The 22,931-nt window shown below is 44.3% G+C and overlaps 1 protein-coding gene across 4 annotated transcripts in view; it reads right to left on the bottom strand.

Moving 5' to 3' along the window:
• Nucleotides 1–22,931, bottom strand: part of SPTBN1 (spectrin beta, non-erythrocytic 1) — a 238,708-nt gene that overhangs the window by 13,007 nt on the left and 202,770 nt on the right. For all 4 annotated transcript variants that reach the window (XM_053588956.1, XM_053588955.1, XM_053588957.1 and 1 more), the window contains 12 exons: nucleotides 21,578–21,668; nucleotides 14,375–14,521; nucleotides 12,906–13,169; nucleotides 12,064–12,288; nucleotides 11,204–11,293; nucleotides 10,759–11,040; nucleotides 9,958–10,088; nucleotides 8,185–8,389; nucleotides 7,088–7,462; nucleotides 2,676–2,920; nucleotides 1,437–1,575; nucleotides 638–722 (listed from right to left, as the gene is read on the bottom strand). In XM_053588956.1, the coding sequence (XP_053444931.1) occupies nucleotides 638–722; nucleotides 1,437–1,575; nucleotides 2,676–2,920; nucleotides 7,088–7,462; nucleotides 8,185–8,389; nucleotides 9,958–10,088; nucleotides 10,759–11,040; nucleotides 11,204–11,293; nucleotides 12,064–12,288; nucleotides 12,906–13,169; nucleotides 14,375–14,521; nucleotides 21,578–21,668 (2,279 nt within the window). The remainder of the gene's footprint in view (nucleotides 1–637; nucleotides 723–1,436; nucleotides 1,576–2,675; nucleotides 2,921–7,087; nucleotides 7,463–8,184; nucleotides 8,390–9,957; nucleotides 10,089–10,758; nucleotides 11,041–11,203; nucleotides 11,294–12,063; nucleotides 12,289–12,905; nucleotides 13,170–14,374; nucleotides 14,522–21,577; nucleotides 21,669–22,931) is intronic.

The following is a 22,931-nucleotide window of genomic DNA, read 5'->3' as shown; positions in this document are numbered from 1 at the left end:
CATATCAACTTTTGATCTTCTTGACTCTGAAGTCATAATTCTTTTTTTTTTTTTTTTGAGAAAGAGTCTCACTTTATCACCATCTACAGAGTGCCATAGCATCATAGCTCATAGCAACCTCAAACTCCCGGGTTCAAATGATCCTCTTGCCTCAGTTTCTCTATTTTTTTTTTTTTTTTTAAGTAGAGACAGGGTCTCACTCTTGCTGAGGCTGGTCTTGAACCCCTGAGATCAAGCAATCTATCCTCCTCAGCCTCCTAGAGTGCCAGGATTACAGATGTGAGCCACCGCAGTGGCCTGAAGTAATAATTCTTGAAGATGACTGGGGGAAGGGGTTTCTATTTGTTTGTGCCCTCCCCCAGGGTGCTGAATGGTCACCCCCATGTTGTTCCTAAAGAATGCCCCCAAATCCCACTTATAACTCTCAGGTCACATGGTGAAATATAATGAATACACCACAGGAAATTTCCTAAAAATAGTATTTACCATGGAATGATGAAACAGAATACTAAGAAACCATCTAAAATGCCAAAATCATTAAACAACAATATCATATCAATTACAGCAGAAAGATAAACTTGCATGCTTCCCACGGATACCCAAAAAGAGCAGAGAGAAGAGTCAAGTCTGTCCTTACTCAGTCTTAACCATTCCCATCGGTCTTCCCACTTGTCAATCATTTCTTTTCTCTTTTCGGTCAACTGCAGTAACTTTTCTTTGATCTGCATGAAAAAGAGGAACCCCAAGACATCTTAACAGAATGTACCACACCCTCTTGATGAGTCACTTTGCACAAGAAAAATACAGTTTCTGCAAGGACTGCCATAGGTCAGGAGATACCCAAAGACTACTCAGTCTATCTGTGTAAAGGGAAAGGAGAGAGAAACATGGCAGTGCTCCTTCCAGAAAGGGCCGGAGGAAGGCTGGGGCCCTGCCCAAAGCTACAATACTCTGTCATGAGGAAGCTTCCCTCAGCAAACATATTTGGGAAGAGAGACACACAGCAAGGGGCAAAGCCTTGACTTCTAAGAGGATATCCGTTCCCATGCAGGGTGGCGGGGTGGGGGGCACACACTTAACTAGTCATTATTAACACCATCATCCCATCCATTAAAGAGGAAGCTGGTCTAGGTCACATCTGATGAACAAGGGGTGCCAACTAGAAAGAGTGCCAATGGAAGAGGTGGGAGAGGCCCTCAAAAATTGTCTTCTGTGCCATAAATTTATTGGCTCTAGGCCTGGATTCTTGCATAATTCTATTCTAGACACACAAGAAATAAGGAAGTTTTGAAATATATGAATGTGCATGTGAGTATGAATATAAATACATATTTCTGTATTATACACATCTACGCACACACCCCCCCAATAAAGTCATTTTATATTTTAACATGACCTACATTTCCCCTTGACCCCAAAGCAAAGCAGTATCCTACCTCCTCAGATGCATAGTGTTTTCTCGCCAACAGGGATTTCCCAAGTTCAATACAGGTTGTGAAACTGTCATTACGAGCATCAATTTCAGCTTTGATACCTTGATGATTATTCATTAGTAGTTCAACAGATGACACATCCCTGAAATCAGACAAACAATACCTCCTTTAGGAGAGCAATTAAAGGAAATTGATGACGTCTTAGTCTAATTCACCAATACAGTTTAGGCTGGGCCACTGGAGACAAAGCACCATGACAGCACAATTCAGGGTCAGTCATACAACCAAACATTTAGAATTCCTTTATTTTTGTGTGGGTGCCTGAATGATTCAATTCAAAATGTTTGCACTGGATTTCTGTTTAAATTTTCACTTTGAAATGCACTTCCGAAAGACTCTGAGAAGAAGGTACAGAGGCAGTAACAGGTGTCCCAAGTATACCCTGAAGAGCTAGCTGCTAAAAGTCTGGGATATGTGATCTCCATAGTAGCTGAGACAGTCTCCTTATTCAGACATGACAAAACACACAGAGTGGAATCAGGTTAGACATTAGGGACCAGCAGAGCTGTGAGAGCTCTCCATGCATCAAAATGCAACAACCCTAATCTAGGAATTATAATTAAAATATATATTTATATACGCAACAAAAATGTTTCCTCTACTGAAGGACAGTTTATTTCTCAATTACAGTGGAAGCAGGAGCTGGCGGAGGTAAACTGGAGATTATATCTGCACCAGCTTGTTAATCTATTAACTTTTCTTCACTTATCTGCATGAAATAAAGCCAAAGCATAGAACAAATACTAAATAATAAGCCCAGGACATCATTAGTACACATACTGAGGCTAAGTGACACCCTTAGTAATGTGTATGGAAAGGTACAAAATGATTTCAAATCCAGACATAACAAAAAGAACTCAGAAAAGCCATCTCACTGCAAACATGAGACAGTTAGTCCCCAGGTATGTGGCTGCCTGGAGCCCGAGGTCCTACTTTGAGCACAGACGTGGGCAGAAAGGCCTGTGAGTGCGGAACAACGGGAGATGAGCTGGGAGACCCAGCATTCCCTGGAGATGTGCAGGACACCTGGAATGACAGCTTCCCCAACCCTGCTCTGGCCTTGCAGCTCTCAGCCAACAACTGCTCTCAAAGCTCCTTTATCTCCCTGAAAAATCCCTTCTCCCAGTTGACCAGTGGTCAGTGAGCCCAATTTCCTCCTGCCTAGGAGGCTGGGAGCGTTACCTTGGCTTCTCCTGGGCTTCGATCTGCCGGATGACATCCTCCATCCAGAGCATGAGGTCACGCACCATGCTGAAGAAGCGGAATTTGTCCCCTGTGTCCACCAGCCGCACCCTGCGGCCCTCGCAGGCGTCCAACAGGGACTTCCAGGCTTCCAGGACCTCGTTCTCCCGCTTCTGGATGTCGTCGGCCTTGTCACCCGCATAAGCTGCTTGGAGGCGGGCCGCATCCTCTTGCAGCTGCCTTACCTGGGAAGCCACAGGGGAGACGAGCCAGTGAGTTTTACTGCAGCCCCCACCACTGCCCTACGCTGCTCTGCTCACATACTGAAAGAAGTCCCCAGTCAAAATGTGGCCCTTGCCCCTCAAAGGGCCTCAATTTCATGAAGATCCAAGTCAGGAAAACTCAAATATTCTATACATCTACTGAACTACATTCTTAAGTTTTATACTATTAAGAGATAAAACAAATGAAATTCTACAGGAATGTAAGCAGAAGAGCTCAGTCATGAAAAGTCTCCTGGAGGTGGCATGGGATATATAAGTAGGACACAGCTGGATGTATTTCTACAAAATAATACCTCATCTACTCTTTCAGGCAGGGTCAAGATAAATGTTCTTGTCTTGAGTGAGAAACTACCATGAAGAACACATTTTGAAAATACCTTTCCATTGATATGTGATGCTGCTGAAAACAACGCACCTGTCACCTGCAAGAATTCTCCCCGTGGGACATCTAAATCCCTCCAAAAATACAGAAACAGCACCCGGTGTGGTCAACTGAGTGATATTAAAGAAGGTGAAATCTAAACTAGCCAAATTTTAATGTACTCTTTGCAAAATTGAAAACTAATAGTGAGAATTGTGTTTTGGTAAATGGAGCCAATGGTACATTTACGTCTATGGATTTTTGGCGAGTTACCAAAAAGAAAAAAACCCCAACAAACCAACACAAAAATCAGCATGTAGAGAAAGTTCAGATAGCAGGGAATGCAAAAGAATCTTATACACCAAAAAGATACTTCATAGAGATAATGTAACATCACTTAATAGTTGGCAGAAGTCCAAGGCAGATGATGTATTTTCACTGAGCTCATTCGCTGCTGACAGGAGTCTGACAGAGCATAGACAGGCAGTGTCCGTGAAAATTGTTAATGCATACACCTTCTAATTTTATGGTCCCACCTTGGGTAGTTAATGTAAATTCTTGCACATTTAGGAAATGAAATACAGATAGATTATTTACTACTGCATTGTCTATAAAAGCAAAAGATCAAAATTAAAGTAACTCTCCATCAATGAAGTACTGGTTACGTTAATGATGTACATCCAATAGGAGAGTCCTATGCAGCCATGAAAAAGAACAAGGGGGGCGGCGCCTGTGGCTCAGTGAGTAGGGCGCCGGCCCCATATGCCGAGGGTGGCGGGTTCAAACCCAGCCCCGGCCAAACTGCAACAAAAAAATAGCCGGGTGCTGTGGCGGGCACCTGTAGTCCCAGCTACTCGGGAGGCTGAGGCAAGAGAATCGCTTCAGCCCAGGAGCTGGAGGTTGCTGTGAGCTGTGTGATGCCACGGCACTCTACCAAGGGCCATAAAGTGAGACTCTGTCTCTACAAAAAAAAAAAAAGAACAAGGGAATGCTCTACGCACACATACCAACAGTGCTCCAAGATGATGGCTAAGTGAAAAAAGCAAAGTTCAGGTGAGGTGCATGATATTCTACTTTCTATTTAAAAAAAAGGGAAAAACTCAAGAATACCCTCTCACCTTTTTGGTGGGTGAGGGTGTGCATGCATATGCCTTTTATCACAGAAACTAATAACTGTAGCTATTTACTTCTCATATACGTTTATATGAAGTACTTAACATTTGCAGTGCCGTACACGTATATAATGTCTAATTAAAGACACACACTTGGGGGCATGGACAATCATTATTTACTAATGAGACTGTGTGGTCAAAGAAGTGTGCAGACAGCCGTTGTGGATGGTGAGGGCTTTCAGACGTCCGAGAGGAGCTTTTGGAGAAACACAATGTGAGGATGCAGGGGTGGTAAAGGTCACGGGGAGAGACAGTGCCAGGGTAGGGGAGAGGTGGGAAGAAAAGAAGGTAAAAACCAAAGTTTCTGCAAAGTTATAAAGAAGAACCAACAGAAATTTGGTTTCTATTGTGATTGACTTCCATATCCTAAGGAACTTCTGGAACTACTCTTTCATTATGGCTCAGGTATAAAACATTACAACATTCAAGTTCCTAGGACATTATCTAGAAAGCTAATTCCCTATAAAACTAACCAAGTCTTCCCAAATACTTGCTTCTGTGCCTCTTTTTTTGTTTGTTTTTGAGACAGAGTCTCACTTGCAGTGGTATCACAGCTCACTGCAACCTAAAATTCCTGGCTGTAAGGAATCTTCCTGCCTCAGCCTCCTCATTTTTTCTTTTAAACTTGCTCTCAAAACAGGAAGAGGACTGCAAAAGGGAACATTCTCACAAAAATTAACTACTGCTTTGCACAGCCGCTCAAGACCATTCTCGGTTGCAAGTACTGTGTTGTTTCTTCCTGAGGCTCCTGTGCAGAATGGAGATGGTGACAGGTCAAGCTGGCACAAGAGGAAACACTAGGAGGAAGCACTGTGTGCTCCAGGACTTCTGTGCCTTCCCTTTGGCTGTTGCTGTGAGATAACAAATGTGGATGGGGCCAATATTGCAGAGAGAGCGCACACCCTCTCATGGCTGTACCAGCTTGGCCCAGCAGGTGTGCCGGGGCTGCCAGACTTGAGGAGGTGAATCCCTGTGCTGGGTATCCCTGGACCCTTGCTGGGTTCCCTCACTCTGAGTCTCACGAGGTAAAAGGGTTCAGAAAAAATTGGGGAGCAACTCCATAGTTTCTCACTTTCTTGCAGTTCTAAAAGTACATGATTTTACAGGTGCCAAAGGAAGACCTGTGCTGCTAAGGTATTTTCTGACTCCCTCTCTAGGCAACCCCAAAGTTTCCCTTTTGTTATGTAACGATAATTAGAAAACTTTTATAGAGCTCTTACTATGTCACGTTTTGCACACATCATCTCAATCCTCCAAGTGTTACAAAACTGAAGCTTAGAGAGATGAATTAAACATACAGCCACAGAGAATTATAAGAATTAAGAATTAGGGAGAAGTGAGAAGACAATGGCCGTCAAGATGCTCCCTCCACCAAACACATCCCAAAGCACACCAAAGCAGCCTCGAGGCTGATGCGCTAGACTGGGTCAGCCTGGAGGCCAAGCCTGGACTGCCTGTTGTTTTAAGTAAAGATTTACTAAAACATAGCTACACCCATTTGTTTGCTGTGTCCACAGCTACTTTACACTACAATGGCAGGGGGCAGAGCTGCATATCTCATGAATAAATACTTACTATCTGGCCTTTAACAGAGAGTTTGCAGACCTGTGTACTAGATGATCAACACTCTTAACAGAAAAGAACAAACCCCCCGACATACTTGGGAACATCTTTTATGAAACTGACTTCTCTAGGACCATGAAATTTAGGGGAAAAAACCCACAATTTGTTTTTCAACTAAAAGCATAAAACTAAACAAGAAACTATACAGACATTAGAAAGAAAACTAGAGAGTGATTATGTTAGATTCTTACTGTTATATTCTTATAACTTTGTCAAACATCTTTTTTTTTTTTTTTTTTAATTTTTTTTGTAGAGACAGAGTCTCACTGTACCGCCCTTGGTAGAGTGCCGTGGTGTCACATGGCTCACAGCAACCTCTAAGTCTTGGGCTTACGCGATTCTCTTGCCTCAGCTTCTCGAGCAGCTGGGACTACAGGCGCCCGCCACAACGCCCGGCTATTTTTTGGTTGCAGTTTGGCCGGGGCTGGGTTTGAACCCGCCACCCTCGGTATATGGGGCCGGCGCCCTACTCACTGAGCCACAGGCGCCGCCCTGTCAAACATCTTTTAAATGAAGTCTTAAGAGTTTACCCACTTTATACGGCGGGTAGGAAGAGAGCAGGCATGTTAAACACTAGAATCTTGTTTTCTCTCTTTCCAGATACATACCTCAGACTCTGGTTAATGGAAAATAATCATTTTGGAAATTATTCTGGACAGATAAGCTAACCTAATAACGAACTCTTGTTGAGGCTTGTAACTTGCAAATATCTGTGCAGCATCTGGTTTACTTATATATTTTTTAATCATAGAGACAGTCATGTGTTGTTTGCAAATGTGGCAAATATAGAACTTTATGGACTGATAAGTTCTTCCAAATAGATACAAGGTGTGTGTACATGCATACACGTATGTGCTTAATTTGGGGCAATTCTTTGAGGCATGTGTTGAGGAACCAAGGAATGGAGAGATATTCAGAGATGCACAAAGACATACTCTATGGAGAGAAAACCTCACCATCACCCCTACCCACCTGAGTGCCCAGAGCCTGGATGTCATGCTCAAATGTAGTGTGCATTCTCTGTAAGGTCTCCACTGTGTTCTGATCTCTCCCAAGCTCCTCAGGAAGTTTCTTGTGTTTGTCCTGTATGCGCCCAAAGATCTCCTTGGCATCATGGTAAAACTTATGGAGTTCATAGGAGGCTGCAAGAATCTGTGTTCTTGTGTCGATGAGCTCCAGGAGGTCAGCCCAGGCTTCGTTGAGGCCATCCTTCCACTCAGCGATAGTGGCAGCATCGGAGTGTCCGGAGTTGATGAGGTCATCTGCCATGTGATTGACTGTGTCCACACGCTCTTGCCCGATGTTCCCTGTGTCTCGGGCAAATTCTCGGAATCGCTCTTGTAACATCTGAAATAAGCATGCACATAAAGAAATCAGTGAGACCGTTGTGAACATTTTATGTCTGGATCACATCAATGTTCTTTGGAAAGAAATGGCCTCTAAGCAAGGGTGATCATGTAATATTAACCTCTCATATGCAGTCATAACTTATACTCAGGGCTGAAGAACAGCAGATTTTAACTCTAGAACCTCTTCTTTTTTTTTTTTTTTGTAGAGACAGAGTCTCACTGTACCGCCCTTGGGTAGAGTGCCGTGGCGTCACACGGCTCACAGCAACCTCTAACTCTTGGGCTTACGCGATTCTCCTGCCTCAGCCTCCCGAGTAGCTGGGACTACAGGCGCCCGCCACAACGCCCGGCTATTTTTTGGTTGCAGTTTGGCCGGGGCTGGGTTTGAACCCGCCACCCTCGGCATATGGGGCTGGCGTCCTACTCACTGAGCCACAGGCGCCTCCCTCTAGAACCTCTTCTTAATCAGGTTTTCTTCTGCTCAGTGCAGCAGAGTAAGGCCTGCTGCGCCTCCCCCTCCTTTTACTATAGGCATGGGGGTACAAAGAGGTCAGCCAACCTAAGTCAAAGTCACCGTTTTATAAAAAACACTATGTTGAACCTAGCCCCATTCCATCTGATGTGAGTCAGAGCATCTTCTTTGCTCACAGTGAGGAATGCAGGTGACTTCCCACACTGTCGCTGTGGCACAGCCACCCATGTCCCGCCTAATGCACTTGCCGTGACATGCTCGTAGTCCTGCCCCAGCTCGTGGGACCCTGCGACCACCTCCCTCTCGGCGATCCACTGCTCCAGGTCGTCCACCTCCCGGTTGAGCTGGAATAACCTATGCCTCTCGTCCAGCTTGCCTCTCCTCTCTTCCGCGAGGTCCTTCAGGCCGGCGTACAGCTTATCCACTTTCGACTGCCGCATACTGATGCGCTCACTGAAAGAGAGAGGGAGCAGCAGAGGAAGGGGAGCGTAATTGTCAATGTTCTTCGAGAAAAATACAAATGAGGTGGAGATAATGGGAGAGAAGGTTACATTAACTTCTCAAAGGAAACTCTGTGTAACATACTGAAACTGAAAAATGAAACTCTGAAATTGGCTTCAAGGTCAAGTAATGAAGAGCCAGTATGTAAACAAAACAGAATAATCAAGGCCGAAGGCCATCTTGCATGTAACTGTGGGAGCTGGGGGATGGAGTTGCAGGGAGAAACCCTAACTCTCTTGCACCACTGGCTCTGCAGATCACAATTTCCTTTGATGTTAAAAACTAATGCTGGCAGGTATGGTGGCTCACACCTGTAATCGCAGCACTCTGGGAGTCTGCAGCAGGTAGACTATTTGAGATCAGGAGTTTGAGACCAGCCTGAGCAAGAGCGAGACCACGCCTGTCTTTCTCTACTAAAACTCGAAGAATCAGGGTGGCGTCAGGGTGGTAACCTGTAAACCCAGTTACTCAGGAGGCTGAGGCAGGAGGATTGCTTGAGCCTAGGAGTTTGAAGTTGCTGTGAGCTAGGTTGATGCCACAGCACTCTAGCCTGGGCATCAGAGTGAGATTCTGACTCTCAAAAAAGTTAATTTAAAATCCAGGAGCGATCTTCTGTTCTTGGGTATGAACTGCAGAGAGACAAGTGGTGCACGCACCAGACTCCACCTGCTAAGGCCCTGTGCTCTTCCTTGTCAGCATAGCTGGCCCGGCTGCTCCCATTTCACAGGTGCTGTGTGAGCACTCAGGAGACTGCATCCCCTTCTCTGTGGCTTCTCAGGAGTGACAGTCTCAAAACAGGATTATCAGAGACGAAAACTTGCTGGTCCCCATCTTTGGATACTAGGAAACCCACTTTCCTGGGAATCCTGCCCATGAGCATCTTAAGGACCTCCCGTACCAATACAGCCTTTGCCCTTATTTCTCCCGACCACCCGGTTAAATACACAAGGCCGACTCTTTTACTGTCTGAGTCATAAAAAGCAGTTTCAGAGAAAGCTTAAAAATGACAGTTCTCAAAGTTAATACAGGCACCTGGTATACAGCTAATGAGTAGCACACTTGTTACTTTTTCTCAAAGGTATTCTAAGCACTTGATGTGTCAGGGTTTAGACAGGTGGTATCATTCTGTTCTTCCTGGAAGCTCTTTCATTTCATCTACTACTCCTAAGGACTTAACGTAATAATTTTCCTAAACTGAAAGACTTTTCCTATCCAAGCGCTATGGTAATTACCTGTATCTGTGCAAATCAACCTGTATTTCTGATTAATGACACCAACAATCTTTCATTAGGGCCTTGTCCAATGAGAGATATGTTAGGAAATTGCTCTTGTGGGTTAAGCAACAGTTCACACTTTCCACTGACCATAGGCCTGCTGGCTCTATTTAAAAAATGCCTCCCACAGATGTACTTTTGTCAGTGATTCTGATGAATGCTGCCATTTTCTTCTTGCGGGCTAGTAAGAGACCCTCACTGAGAGGAACTGATAGCCCGGTCTCACTGTCACTGAATGGTACTCACCTTTCAGGATGGCTGTCAGCCACCAGGGCCCGGCTGGTTTTGGAGAGCTGATGCACTGTCTCTGCATAATCCTCCACAGCTTGCTCCAGGATCTGGTGCTTCTTCAACATGGAGACAGCACTCTGTTCATCCTACAAGACAGGGGATGGTCACACCACAGCTGTCCCCTCCAGCCCAAAGCCACCCGAAGGAGTGACAGGCTGACTGCATGACAGGGCAGGAGGAAGGACCAGCAAAAAGACAGACACCAGAAGTGTGATGTGGGAGGCAGAAGCTTTCCAGGAGTATCTACGTGTCTGGACCACGGGAGGTGTTTTCAAAAGATGAACATTAGGGAAGTGCAGAATGAGGAAGACTGCACTGAGGCAGAGAGCAAAGCTCAGGTGAACCAAGTGTGTCCTGACTAGCTGAAACCTGTGGTCTAGCAGGCATGCAGACAACAGCATCGTGGACCCTTAAAATGCTTTTCAATGATCTCAGAACCATCTTGTCTGGTGTCAAGTTTAGGGAACCTACGAATTAGGAGCAAGGACACTGGCACCTTTCAAACATATCCAGAAGAACCCAGTCTTAGTGACACACCAGGACTCAGGTAGGAAAGTCTGTGTCAAGTGAGAAAGAGCAGCCAGATCTTAGACACCTTTAAGTATCCTGGTTCTCCCTTACCACAGAAAGGCAACACGGGAAATCTTTATAAAGATAGAACCACCAGGAGAACACAAGCTCAGGTCCGAGTCTGCAGCTCTCCTGGGCTAGGGATGTGCCCTGCCTCCTTTCAGGGAGAATGGGGGCCTCTCTCACCTTGGCCTTCTCCTCAGACATCATGTACAGCTCCTGCTCGCTCATCCATGCTTCAGCCTCGGCCGCGTCAAAGTAGTACTGCTGGGCCTTGTGCGCCTCCTCCAGCCGCCGGTGGCGCTTCTCTGCTTCCTCGATGAGGAGAGCCCACAGCTGCTTCAGGTCGGCGAGCCTCTGTCTGATGGCCTCAGTGCTGGGGCTGCTGCTGTCCGTCACAATGTTCTGGCTCCTCTCAAAGATGTCATCGATGCGAGGCTGGTGCCCCTGGATTTCTTTCTGGAGAGTCTGTACGTGGCAGAAAACACACAAGGGCTTGTTAAAGGGCAGCATCATGGTGTTTATGTCAAGCTGTTAGGGCCAGAAGAAATGACCGAGCCTTCACATTTTCTGTTTTATAACTTACAGCAATTATTTATCAGACTGAACTAGCTTAAGCAGAAACCCTTACCTGATTTTTCTTTATTAACAGCTGCACAGTCTGGAGGTTGTGACCATGATCGGTGGAAGTTGCCAAAGGCATCCTCTCTCCAACCCACAACTGGAAAGAATGTGAATAAGTAATCAGAACTGGTCTGAGGAACAAACATACCACATGAACAAGAGCAGTAAGTAAGGGAGAGCAGGGGAGCCATGTTCAGGAGAGGGCCCGGCTCCTGGGAGGGCTGTCTGAGGAGCTACCCTGCTCAGAGATGGGGGAGGGCGAGTTCTCCAAACTTCACCTCATCCTCAAGATCCAGCATGTTGGAGGCGCTCATTAATTACATTTAAAAGTACTGTTCTAGGCTGGGCACGGTGGCTCACGCCTGTAATCCTAGCACCCTGGGAAGCCAAGGTGGGTGGGATAGCTTGAGCTCATGAGTTTGAGACCAGCCTGAGCTAGACTGAGACCCTGTCTCTAAAAAAAAAAAAAAAAAGTAGCCAGGCGTTGTGATGGCGTGTGTAATCCTAGCTACTCGGGAGGCTGAGGCAAGAGAATCGCTTGAGCCCATGATACAACAGCACTTTACTGGGGGTGACAAAGTGAGACATGAGAGCAACAATAGAGCTACACTTCACGCAAGAAGGAAAGAACCCTTAGACCAGTTGCTCTTAGCAACAAAAATAATTTTATGGTTAGGGGTCACGACAACATGAGGAACTGTATTAAAGGGTCGCGGCATTAGGAAGGTTGAGGACCACTGTCTAAGAAGGTGAGGAGCTCGTGACTGCACAGCTCACCAGCACGGCCCCAGGCAAGTGAGCACACAGGCTTCTAAACAGGGGAGAAGGTTCGCAACCAAGTGGCATGTACAGCAAGGGTCTACTCACGATCTCGTCTTCCACGTCCCTATTGAACTGATGAATCTCTTTGGAAGCCAGCAGGTTATGCTTCCTTTCGTTCAAGGGCTCCAGCAACTCCATGAACTTGGTCTGCACAGTGAGGCGCTTGCTGTCCACCTCGTCCGTGCTCTTCCCCTCCTGGCTGAGGGCCTGGGCTTGGCTCTGGAGTTCTTCGATCTCCTTCTTTCGAACTTCCATCTGGTTCTCCAGCATCTGAGGGCAGGGAAGAAAAGCAGGTCTTGACGCTTGGCAAAGACTGTCTTTTATAAGGACTGGTTCTAAGCAAAACGGCTGGGCCCACTGAGACTTGGCCACTAAATAACCAGCCAAGAAGCCACTGGGAGCATCTGCCACTGACTTGCTTTCCCAACCTCAATTGAGAACTGTTTCCCTGCGAATTTGAGGTAGGTGTATTCGCCCTTAGAGCCTTCTTTTATAATATAAAACAACTGTTACATTACTTTTATAATCAATTAAGTATCCTGAACAACTCAGATATCACATATCAAGACCTTCTACAGCAACCTAGGCAAACATTGTTCCTTCACGTAAAATGCAGAATTGACTAATGTATTTACTCAATTGTTAAATGGTGATAATATCCATCAGCTAAGAAAATGGTATTAAGAAAAAAGCGTTCCAATGTACAGACACCCAATACTTCTGTGAATATTGTCTTTCTACTTGACTCTGTAAACATTCCATGATACTATCAGAGCCTGCGCTTTGCTGGGCTAAAACTCTTTTCACAAGGAAGGCAGGTGACTATGAGGACTTCAGCTACGAAACAAAAACGGCTTGGGGTGCCTTGTCGCGCCTTGTCCACTTGCCTGCTGCTTTTTCAGAAGGATGTTGACGCTGGTCAGGTCTTTGCCGTAGTCATCAGATTGAATCTGACTCTCCAGGCCATGCAGCCATTTGTCTAGATCTGCACAGCTCTGGGTGAAAAGTTCAGCCTTGTTTGCATCAAAAAGCCGCTGGGCCTTGGTCTGGGTGGTGGATTCAAGAACTTCCCACATTTTATGTAAACCAGTGAGTTTATCCTTCACCACAGCTTCTGTCTCAGGCTTTTCTGAAATGAGCTGCATTCCTTCCTGGAAAACACAAACCAACACAGTTATAAATGGTTTGCTGAAGAAAAACGTATCACTGTGAAAAATAAAGCTAAGATACTTGATCTGTGATTTACCCAATACACATGCACATACACGCCTTTCCACATGAAGTAACCCATCAATACAAAAGCAACAGTGAGCCAGATGTGGTGGGTCACATCTATAATCCTAGTACCCTGGGAAGCCAAGGTGGTGGACTGCCTGAGCTCGTAAGTTCAAAACCAGTCTGAGCAAGAGAGAGACCCTGTCTCTAAAAAATAGCCAGGCACTGTGGTCAGGCTCTCAAGCCACTCAGGAGGCTGAGGCAAGAGAATCACTTGAGGCCAAGAGTTTGAGGCTGCTGTGAGCTATGACACCACAGCACTCTACCAAGGGTGACAAAGTGAGACTCTTGTCTCAAAAAAGAAAAAAAAAAAGAAGAAGAAGAAGAAAAAAAAAAAGCAGCAGTGGCCCACTCCATGTATACTACATGGGTCTCCTAGGAGTTGAGTAGTAAATGCTCCATGCTGAAATCATTTCCACTGGGTCAATGAGGCAGTTAATGCAAATAACCCAAGACTCTATCCCCTCTACTCCATGCCCAAGGACCACATGTAACACATTATTTTAATCACTAAAAGTCCAAAACAATATAAAAAGCGTGAATGGAGAGAAGGTAGGGTGGAGAAGTCCACACTCATCTTCAGTTATGCTGCACAGAATCTCTCTGTGCCAAAAAGAATAGATTATAACAATTATTATGTGACTGGTATACAGCAGTCATACAAGAAAAATAAGGAAAATTAAAAATATACAGTATTTTAAAATGTATGCAACTGTATCTGGTAAATCTATCAAAAAGCAACGTAAATCACATGATCAGGATGGGGGGTGCTGTGGGTACCCAGCAGTGGGAGCAGCAGATGAGATGAACGACAGAAACTCAACGCCCCGTGTTCATTCTTGGGTAAATCGTGCACTTTGAACCACCTGGCTGGGCTTCTGCTTTTCTCCCTTCTGGTGGGTTGAAGTCAGAAACTGGTTAGTGGAAGGGATCTGACATTGGCTGTGTTACTTTTATAAATGATCAGGTAAGACCCTAAGGTGTTGGAAAATATGCTAAATAAAAAACAGCTCGTTTCCACTCTATTTATTTTACCCCAACCACATCATGGACATGGTGCTCATCAAACATTTTTACTCACCTTCTCAATTTTGTCAAGCCACTCTTTGTTGGATGCGAGTTCTGCCATAAATGCTTGATGCTTCAACCATTTACTGTGCAGATTTCTGGCTTCATCGTAAGACATGTCCTGGGCTGTCAGCATCTTTTCATTGATCCAGAGAGACAACTGGGGGTGGGGGTGGGGGGAGAGAAATCAAGATTTCACAAAGTGTCATCCTAAATGTTAGCTTTTTTAATGCCTGGAAGAGGGTGTGTTGATGTCTTGCTATGCATCCTGCATGTGTTTTCACAGCAACAGAGATAAATTTTTTTTTTTTGTAGAGACAGAGTCTCATTTTACCACCCTCGGTAGAGTGCCATGGCGTCACACAGCTCACAGCAACCTCCAACTCCTGGGCTTAGGTGATTCTTTTGCCTCAGCCTCCTGAGTAGCTGGGATTATAGGCGCTTGCCACAATGCCTGGCTATTTTTTTTGTTGCAGTTTGGCAGGGGCCGGGTTTGAACCCGCCACCCTCGGTACATGGAGCTGGCGCCCTACCCACTGAGCCACAGGCGCTGCCCAACAGATGATAAATTTTTAACTTCACAATACCATCACGAAAGGTGTCCATTCTATAGAGCTTGTACCTCAGTTTTGCTCAAAACTCTGTGTCCAAAATTCAATCCAGAAGTACAAAAGCTCTGTGGCTTTCAAACTGCTTAGTACTCTTAACCAGCTTTCCCCTCAAAGGCTTTTGCTTAAAATTCTGCTCTAACCAGTCCAAGACACAACCTTTGCTCTCATTCAGATACCCGTGTCAGCTGTACCATTTTAATCATGACTATCTTTTACTCTACTTGGCAATCTTCTTACTTTTTAGTTCCTTTTATTTAAAAACAAAAACAAAATAAAAACCCAAAAAAACAAAAACACACTGACCTACTCATTTATTCCCTCCACTTACACGGGTGCATCTATGGGAATGCCAAAACATAACTTGCTCATTGGAGGGCTTAGGCCTATAATGATGCCCTTCTGATGTTTCCCAAGTCCCAGTCACCTCCACCTCTTTATCTATAGCCTCTAGGTCTCTAAAGAACCTTCCATTCAGACCGAGAACATTTAGCAGGACTTGATTTTGGGACCCAACATGTTTGCTTGGCTCTGAACTCTGGAAAGTCATGGAAAGGCTGCCAGCTGCAGACAGATCTGAGAAGGCAGTTCTCTTACCAGCATCAGCCAAATACCAGGCTGAACCCACTTCTGCTGGCTTCCATCCCGACTGGGCCCAGGCTCATCATTGCATACTTGTGCCAGGATGCCCCACGCCAGAGTCCTGATTCCTGACCCAGCCATGGTGCTACCCAAGGAAGAGCCTTCTGTTGGCTCAGGTCAAAGATACACAAAGGAATGAGGAGTCAGACCAGAATCGGAAGCAACGATCCTCGAATGACCATGTCCCTTCTTTCTCCACCACTTTCAATTGTCACTGTCACAACAAAGTTACACCTAAACTCCTTCATGGTTATATCTTCAAAGGTCTAGAAATGGAGTATACAACTATAGAATCCTTACAGAATCAACATTCTCAAGGCCATTCACTTCCTTCTGAGCTGCTGCTGGGAAATGCTTCCCCATAGATTCAATTCAACAGCAGGTCTTTTCTTTGGAAATGATGTCAAGGAAGGCAGTGAGGGTTCCAGGAGCACCCCTGGCTCTGCAGCAGGTGAACTACCTCTTTTGGGCCGGGTCCCTACCCTTCTTGGGCTATTTACCATGCAGGGACATGGAGGAGGGGGCTGAAAGCAAAAGGTAGTGAGATCTTTTTCCTTTTTTTTTTTTTTGGTTGGAGGGGCACCCAGATTTGAGGTATGAGATCTTTTTTTATATAAATGAGATCCTCATTTATATTGAGGAAAAACTAGCAAATCTCATAAAAGTCCTTTGTAATCAATGACCCTAGGTCATTAAACAGTAAAGACACTAAATTTTCTACTGTGAAAGAAGTTCCTAGGTTCCAGTTACATGAGCAGGTAAAAATCTCAGGGATTATGGCCAATCTTAAGGGAAAAAACAGTTAAAAGGACACCAACAACAAAATTTCCCTTGTATTCTACATACACTCTTTCTCTAGAAGGTACTTTTATTCAAAGTGCCAAGGACATTCACATATTTTCACCATTTATAACCACCTACCCAAGAGAGATTAAAAATAAAAGAGAGCCTCATAAAAATCAGAGGCTTATAAACAAATCTGCTGTTTGCTGAACACATCATCCTAGCGATAAAGAGTCATGAGGAATGGCACAATGAAATGGATCTACAGAACCTGCTGGTTCATCAGCTCTTCATCAGCATTCTGGAATCACAACTACAGTTATTATTTGTGGGCATTTGCAAAGGTCATTTAAGAATATATTCATTCTCTGCAGAAAAGAACACTATGCAGATTGGGAAAAGATAAGAAAAAATGCTTTGATCATTGAATTGGGCTAAAAGCAAAGCACTAAACTCACATCCCTGTGCTGGATGCACGGAAACAGACTAGCCTTCTGGGGGGCGGGGTGGGGGGAGGGACAAGTTCCAGAAAATAGGAGGTGTGCTGTGAAGGAATGAAGCAAAAAAGCAATACCTTTCTAAAGTATTCATTCATTTTTCAGTATATCACATTAAAATAACACTACAAAGATTATGATGCTGTTTCTATCTCCATTTGTAACTGGAAAGAGGTAGGTCCCTGCTCATTCCCACAGTATTGCTTGTGCAATAGCTGCCCCCAGCCAGACGGTGTTCATGGTGGTGGCGGCAGGGAGCAATCTCACACCTATAGCTTCTCTAGCCAAGCCACCTGAGGAAGGGAATCCGAAAAAGACAAGCCCCTGGATTCCCTATTCCTTGAGCAACATTAACAGCCAGTAAAGGTATTAAATTTGATCTCCTGGTGCGCTCTTAGCTATTGGATTAATAGGCAGATTTTCAAGCTCCACTCTTTTTTTTTTTTTTTTTATTGTTGGGATTTCATTGAGGGTACAATAAGCCAGGTTATACTGATTGCAACTGTTAGGCAAAGTCCCTCTTGCAATCATGTCTTGCCCCCATAAAGTGTGACACACACCAAAGCCCCACCCCCCTCCCTCCACAGCTTGTTAATCCATTCTTGGGTTGGTGGGCATTTAGGCTGTTTCCACATTTTGGCGATTGTAATTTGAGCTGCAATAAACAGTCTAGTACAAGTGTCCTTATGATAAAAGGATTTTTTTCCTTCTGGGTAGAAGCCCAGTAATGGGATTGCAGGATCAAATGGGAGGTCTAGCTTGAGTGCTTTGAGGATTCTCCATACTTCCTTCCAGAAAGGTTGTACTAGTTGGCAGTCCCACCAGCAGTGCAAAAGTGTTCCCTTCTCTCCACATCCACGCCAGCATCTGCAGTTTTGAGATTTTGTGATGTGGGCCATTCTCACTGGGGTTAGATGATATCTCAGGGTTGTTTTGATTTGCATTTCTCTAATATATAGAGATGATGAACATTTTTTCATGTGTTTGTTAGCCATTCATCTGTCATCTTTAGAGAAGGTTCTATTCATGTCTCTTGCCCATCGATATATGGGATTGTTGGCTTTTTTCATGTGGATTAATTTGATCCTAGTTATGAAGCTTTTGTCTGATTGAAAATATGCAAATATCCTTTCCCATTGTGTAGGTTGTCTCTTTGCTTTGGTTGTTGTCTCCTTAGCTTTACAGAAGCTTTTCAGTTTAATGAAGTCCCATTTGTTTATTTTTGTTGTTGTTGCAATTGCCATGGCAGTCTTCTTCATGAAGTCTTTTCCCAGGCCAATATCTTCCAGTGTTTTTCCTATGCTTTCTTGGAGGATTTTTATTGTTTCATGCCTTAAATTTAAGTCCTTTATCCATCTTGAATCAATTTTTGTGAGTGGGGAAAGGTGTGGGTCCAGTTTCAGTCTTTTACATGTAGACATCCAGTTTTCCCAACACCATTTATTGAATAGGGAGTCTTTCCCCCAAGGTATGTTCTTGTTTGGTTTATCGAAGATTAGGTGGTTGTAAGATGTTAGTTTCATTTCTTGGTTTTCAATTCGATTCTAAGTGTCTATGTCTCTGTTTTTGTGCCAGTACCGTGCTGTCTTGACCACTATGGCTTTGTAGTACAGACTAAAATCTGGTATGGGGGCAGCGCCTGTGGCTCAAGGAGTAGGGCGCTGGTCCCATATGCCGGAGGTGGCGGGTTCAAACCCAGCCCCGGCCAAAAACCACAAAAAAAAAAAATTAATTAATTAAAAAATAAATAAAATTGTTAAAAAAAATAAAAAATAAAAAAAAATAAAATCTGGTATGCTGATGCCCCCAGCTTTGCTTTTATTACTAAGAACTGCCTTAGCTGTACGGGGCTTTTTCTGGTTCTTTTTGGTAGAGACAGAGTCTCACTTTACCGCCTTCAGTAGAGTGCCATGATGTCACAGGACTCACAGCAACCTCTAGCTCTTGGGCTTCAGCGACTCTTCTGCCTCAGCCTCCTGAGCAGCTGGGACTACAGGCGCCTGCCACAATGCCCGGCTATTTTTGGTTGCAGTTCAGCCGGGGCTGGGTTTGAACCCGCCACCCTCGGTATATGGGGCCGGCGCCCCACTCATTGAGCCACAGGCACCACCCTCAAGCTCCATTCTTAGTACATATACAAGCTCCATTCTTAATTCTGCCTCAATGGGGGTTATATTTTAATGAGGCTAAATGATGGGAAATTCAAAGACAAAGATCATACTGCCTCTTTGCTTGTATGCCTAGCCAAGAGTTTTAGAGCCACTAAACCTGACCTAAACCCCATCATGAAGACACTGTACATGCTGGCAAGGGGCCCCCGAACTTCCCAATAGACACTGGGCTATGCATTGAATGAGGCTCAAGGAGAGACAGGGAGAACCAGGCAAGAAAGAATAAACCAGGCAGAACAGTCACAAGGAGGCCTGCAAATAATCTCCTGGACATAAAAAGCCCAGCCCACATTTCCTGCATACTTGGAGGGGAAAATTGCATCCCTAGTCATGTGTGACAATCACTGGAACCTAGCCAAGGTGTGTGTTAAGGAGAGACTCCTTGTCAACAAGGATGCTAATTCAGAGCAAGTGGAAACAAAGGTATAAAGGACATACTAAGGTGGCGCCTGTGGCTCCACCAGGAAGGACTATTGTTTTATCTACTTTTTTATACATTTCTTTTTCTTTTTTATTTATTTATTTATAAGACAGAATCTCCCTGTCACCTGGGTAGAGTGCAATGGCATTGTTGTAGCTCACTACAACCTCAAACTCCTAGACTAGAGCCTCCTGCCTCAGACTCCTGAGTAGCTGGGACTATAAGCAGGTACCACGGCACAGGGCTAATTTTGCTATTTTTGGTAAAGTCAGGGTCTCACTCTTGCTCAGCCTGGTCTTGAACTCCTGCCTCAACCTCCTAGAGTGCTAGGATTATAGGCATGAGCCACTGTGCCCAGCCTTCAATATATTTCCTTTTATATATCTATACATACGTTGAGTGGAAAAATAGCAGGTAGGTAATTCCGAATATAAATGGGATTCCCTTTGGCCAGTCGACTGCTCATTCCCTGGCATTCTCTTTCACTCATTTAACCTGGGCTCCAGCATGGTTAGGTGAAGGAGTTTTATCTTGCTAACTTTAAAAGCAGGAGCATGGGATCCCATTGGTCCCACAACCTCCAGGGATATGAGCTGAAATTAAAAATGAGTCACTGACAGTGCTGCAAGGGAAACACCAAGGTGACACAGGGATCATCAATCTGTGGAAGGCACAACTCAGCCTACAAACACCTCCTCATCCCTTTTACTCCCTCCAGTGAGAATAGCCACTCTTGGCATTCACTGTAGCACACAGCTAACTTCAGATCCCATCACCCTCCTCTATGACCTGTCTTGGGATGGGAAAGCCTCTTTAAGTGAGCATCCTACCAGCTGGGTTACTAAGGCTTGCATGTCACTTAGACGACGCACTCCTGTCTTCAGCCTGTCTGGCTCCAGGCAAATCCCCCAAAGACCTAGATTCGTCAATGTGGTGCTTAAAGCTGATAGACCCTAAGCCACACAGTTTAGGGGCTTTCCTTCTTAAGGTTTAACTGCAAAAGCATAATGTAAGATTCATAATAACACAGCAGATGAATGGACATGGAGGACTGCCCCTGTCTGTCACAGATGATCTAACAGCTGTCACCAAAGCTGTATTTCTTTATGCACAGCCAAATGTTGCACGCAGGGTATTTGTGATGATAGGGTCACATTCTCCGCACATGACCTGATCCTGCCCCCAACACTCTTAACCTGTTAAGGTCCCTGTAGCTTCAAGTGGATATTCTTCATCCTGTTTTTTACCTACAAGGATATTTATTCTAATAAACCAGAAAGGACAGAGTCTTACCATTGTTCTCTGGCAGACACAGAAATATAATGTTCTTGCGATCTCACACATGTAAAGATCACACACGCTTTTGGTCACCTTTGGTTTTCAAAGTTTGTTTACGTATGTACCAGGGAACATGAAATAGTGTAAGTATATCAGATCAGTATTACATGTTAAAACCCAGTGTTTGGAATCAGGATTACTGCGCTTTGCGTATCAGATACACACTGAAGGAGCCTGAAAGATGGTATTTTCAGTGAAAGAAACCTAATTTCTATTTTTAAAATCTCTAATTCTTACTTGGTAGCAAGTTTCAGTTCCTTTTGGTTCTTTCCTTCTGTACCATTTAAATATACATTGCCTTAGGGAGTTAAAATGTAACAGTAAATACTTTTAGGCTGCAGAATATTCTAGGACATTACTATCCAACAGAACTAAATGCAATAGGTCTGTACAATCCACTATGTAGCTGCTAGTTACAGCTGGCAACTGAGCACTTAAAATAGCTAGTATAATGGAGAAACTATGCTTTTAATTTTATTTAATTTAAATTACAATGAAATAGCTACATGTGGCTAGTGGCAACCACAATGGGTGATGCAGTTCTACACGCTTAATGTTCTAGATTTTAATCATCTAGTTACTCTAAATGGCTTGTAGGTTGGAGAACTAACAAAGTACCACTTGTCCTCACCTGCAAATCAAATGGTTAATAGGAATTTGTGACCTCATTAATGTTATAATCCGAAAGGCTCTTCTGCTAAATGCAGGTTAGCAATTGTTGGAAACCAGGAAGGGAGGAGTTAAAGGTTGACATACCTCTTGACAATCTTGCAGGAATTTCTGAAGATCCCTATTGTCCTTCAGTCTCATCAGAAGTTCACTGGCTGCCTCACGATTCTTCCTATGTCTGTTATAATAACAGCAAAAATTGTTTTTAAAAAAAGAAAGTAAAGAATCTTGAAATACAGAATTTATAATTTTTTTTTTTTTTTTTTTGAGACAGAGTTTCACTTTGTCACCCTTGGTAGAGTGCCGTGGCATCACAACTCACAGCAACTTCCAACTCTTAGGCTTAAGCAATTCTCTTGTGTCAGCCTCCTGAGTAGCTGGGACCACAGGTGCCTGGTACAATGCCCAGCTTTTTGTTGTTGTTGTTGCAGTTGTCATTGCTGTTTTAGCTAGCCGGGGCTGGGTTCAAACCTGCCACCCTCAGTATATGGGGCCAGTGCCCTATCCACTGAGCCATAGGCAGCACTCAGAATTTATAAATTTTGAAATACAGAATTTACAAATAGATTTCTTTCCTAGGTTTCCAGATAAGCTGAAAAGAGTTTGCTGACAGTTCTCAAGTAAAAGAGACAAGATAAACAAGAGATTTAAGCCACCGTTCAAAAAAGACCCAGACACCTGTGTGAACTACAGAGCAGGCCAAACACACAGTTACACAATCTGTATAAATTAATTTAGTCCTTCCTCACCTAGTGCTGGGGAAACTGAGTGCACACTGTGTACAAGTCCCCATTTTAGCCCTCTGACGTAGAGTGCTCAGAAACAAAACATACCCACAGGCGTCGCTGGAACCAAATGAGCATCTTGTTTGGATGCCTATAGATGCTGTTTGCAGTCAAAAGGTTAAGCACTGTTTAACCTTTGAAAGGTTATCTTCGAGAAACTATAACCTGGTGACACAAAGCTAAGAAAATATATAAAATTATGTAACTGGTTTTAAATAAATGTTTCTTGATAAACAGATACCGATCTTGAAAAGATAGCCCTCTTGAAAAGAACTCACCCAAAGCAATAGAACAAACAGGAATGAAAATTATTAAAGCTGCCGAGATCACATACTTCCTTACTCAATTCCACTTCTAATTAACAGGTAAGGGTAACTAAGGTTCAAAGAAGTGAAAACACAAACACATACAAATTTCTAAGAATTGAGGAGGGACCTGCTGAACTCGGTAAATGATAAGGGAAAATGGGGTGGCTGGCCCCCCAGCTCGAACACTGCATGCCACATGCACTCAGTGGAGAACGCAACCAGGATGTGTGAGAAGGACTAGGACGCCTTTCAATGGCTCCACCGTTCCAGGAGCATCTGCTGAGGGTTACGAGGCACTGTGGGGAGAATACTTCCCTGACACGTGTACTCCTGAATAACCTAGGCAAC

The sequence above is a fragment of the Nycticebus coucang genome, chromosome 4 (genome assembly GCF_027406575.1).
Source record: "Nycticebus coucang isolate mNycCou1 chromosome 4, mNycCou1.pri, whole genome shotgun sequence".
NCBI classification, from domain to species: domain Eukaryota; kingdom Metazoa; phylum Chordata; class Mammalia; order Primates; family Lorisidae; genus Nycticebus; species Nycticebus coucang.
Note: the sequence above shows the minus strand (reverse complement) of the source record. Positions and strands in the feature narration are given on the sequence as shown.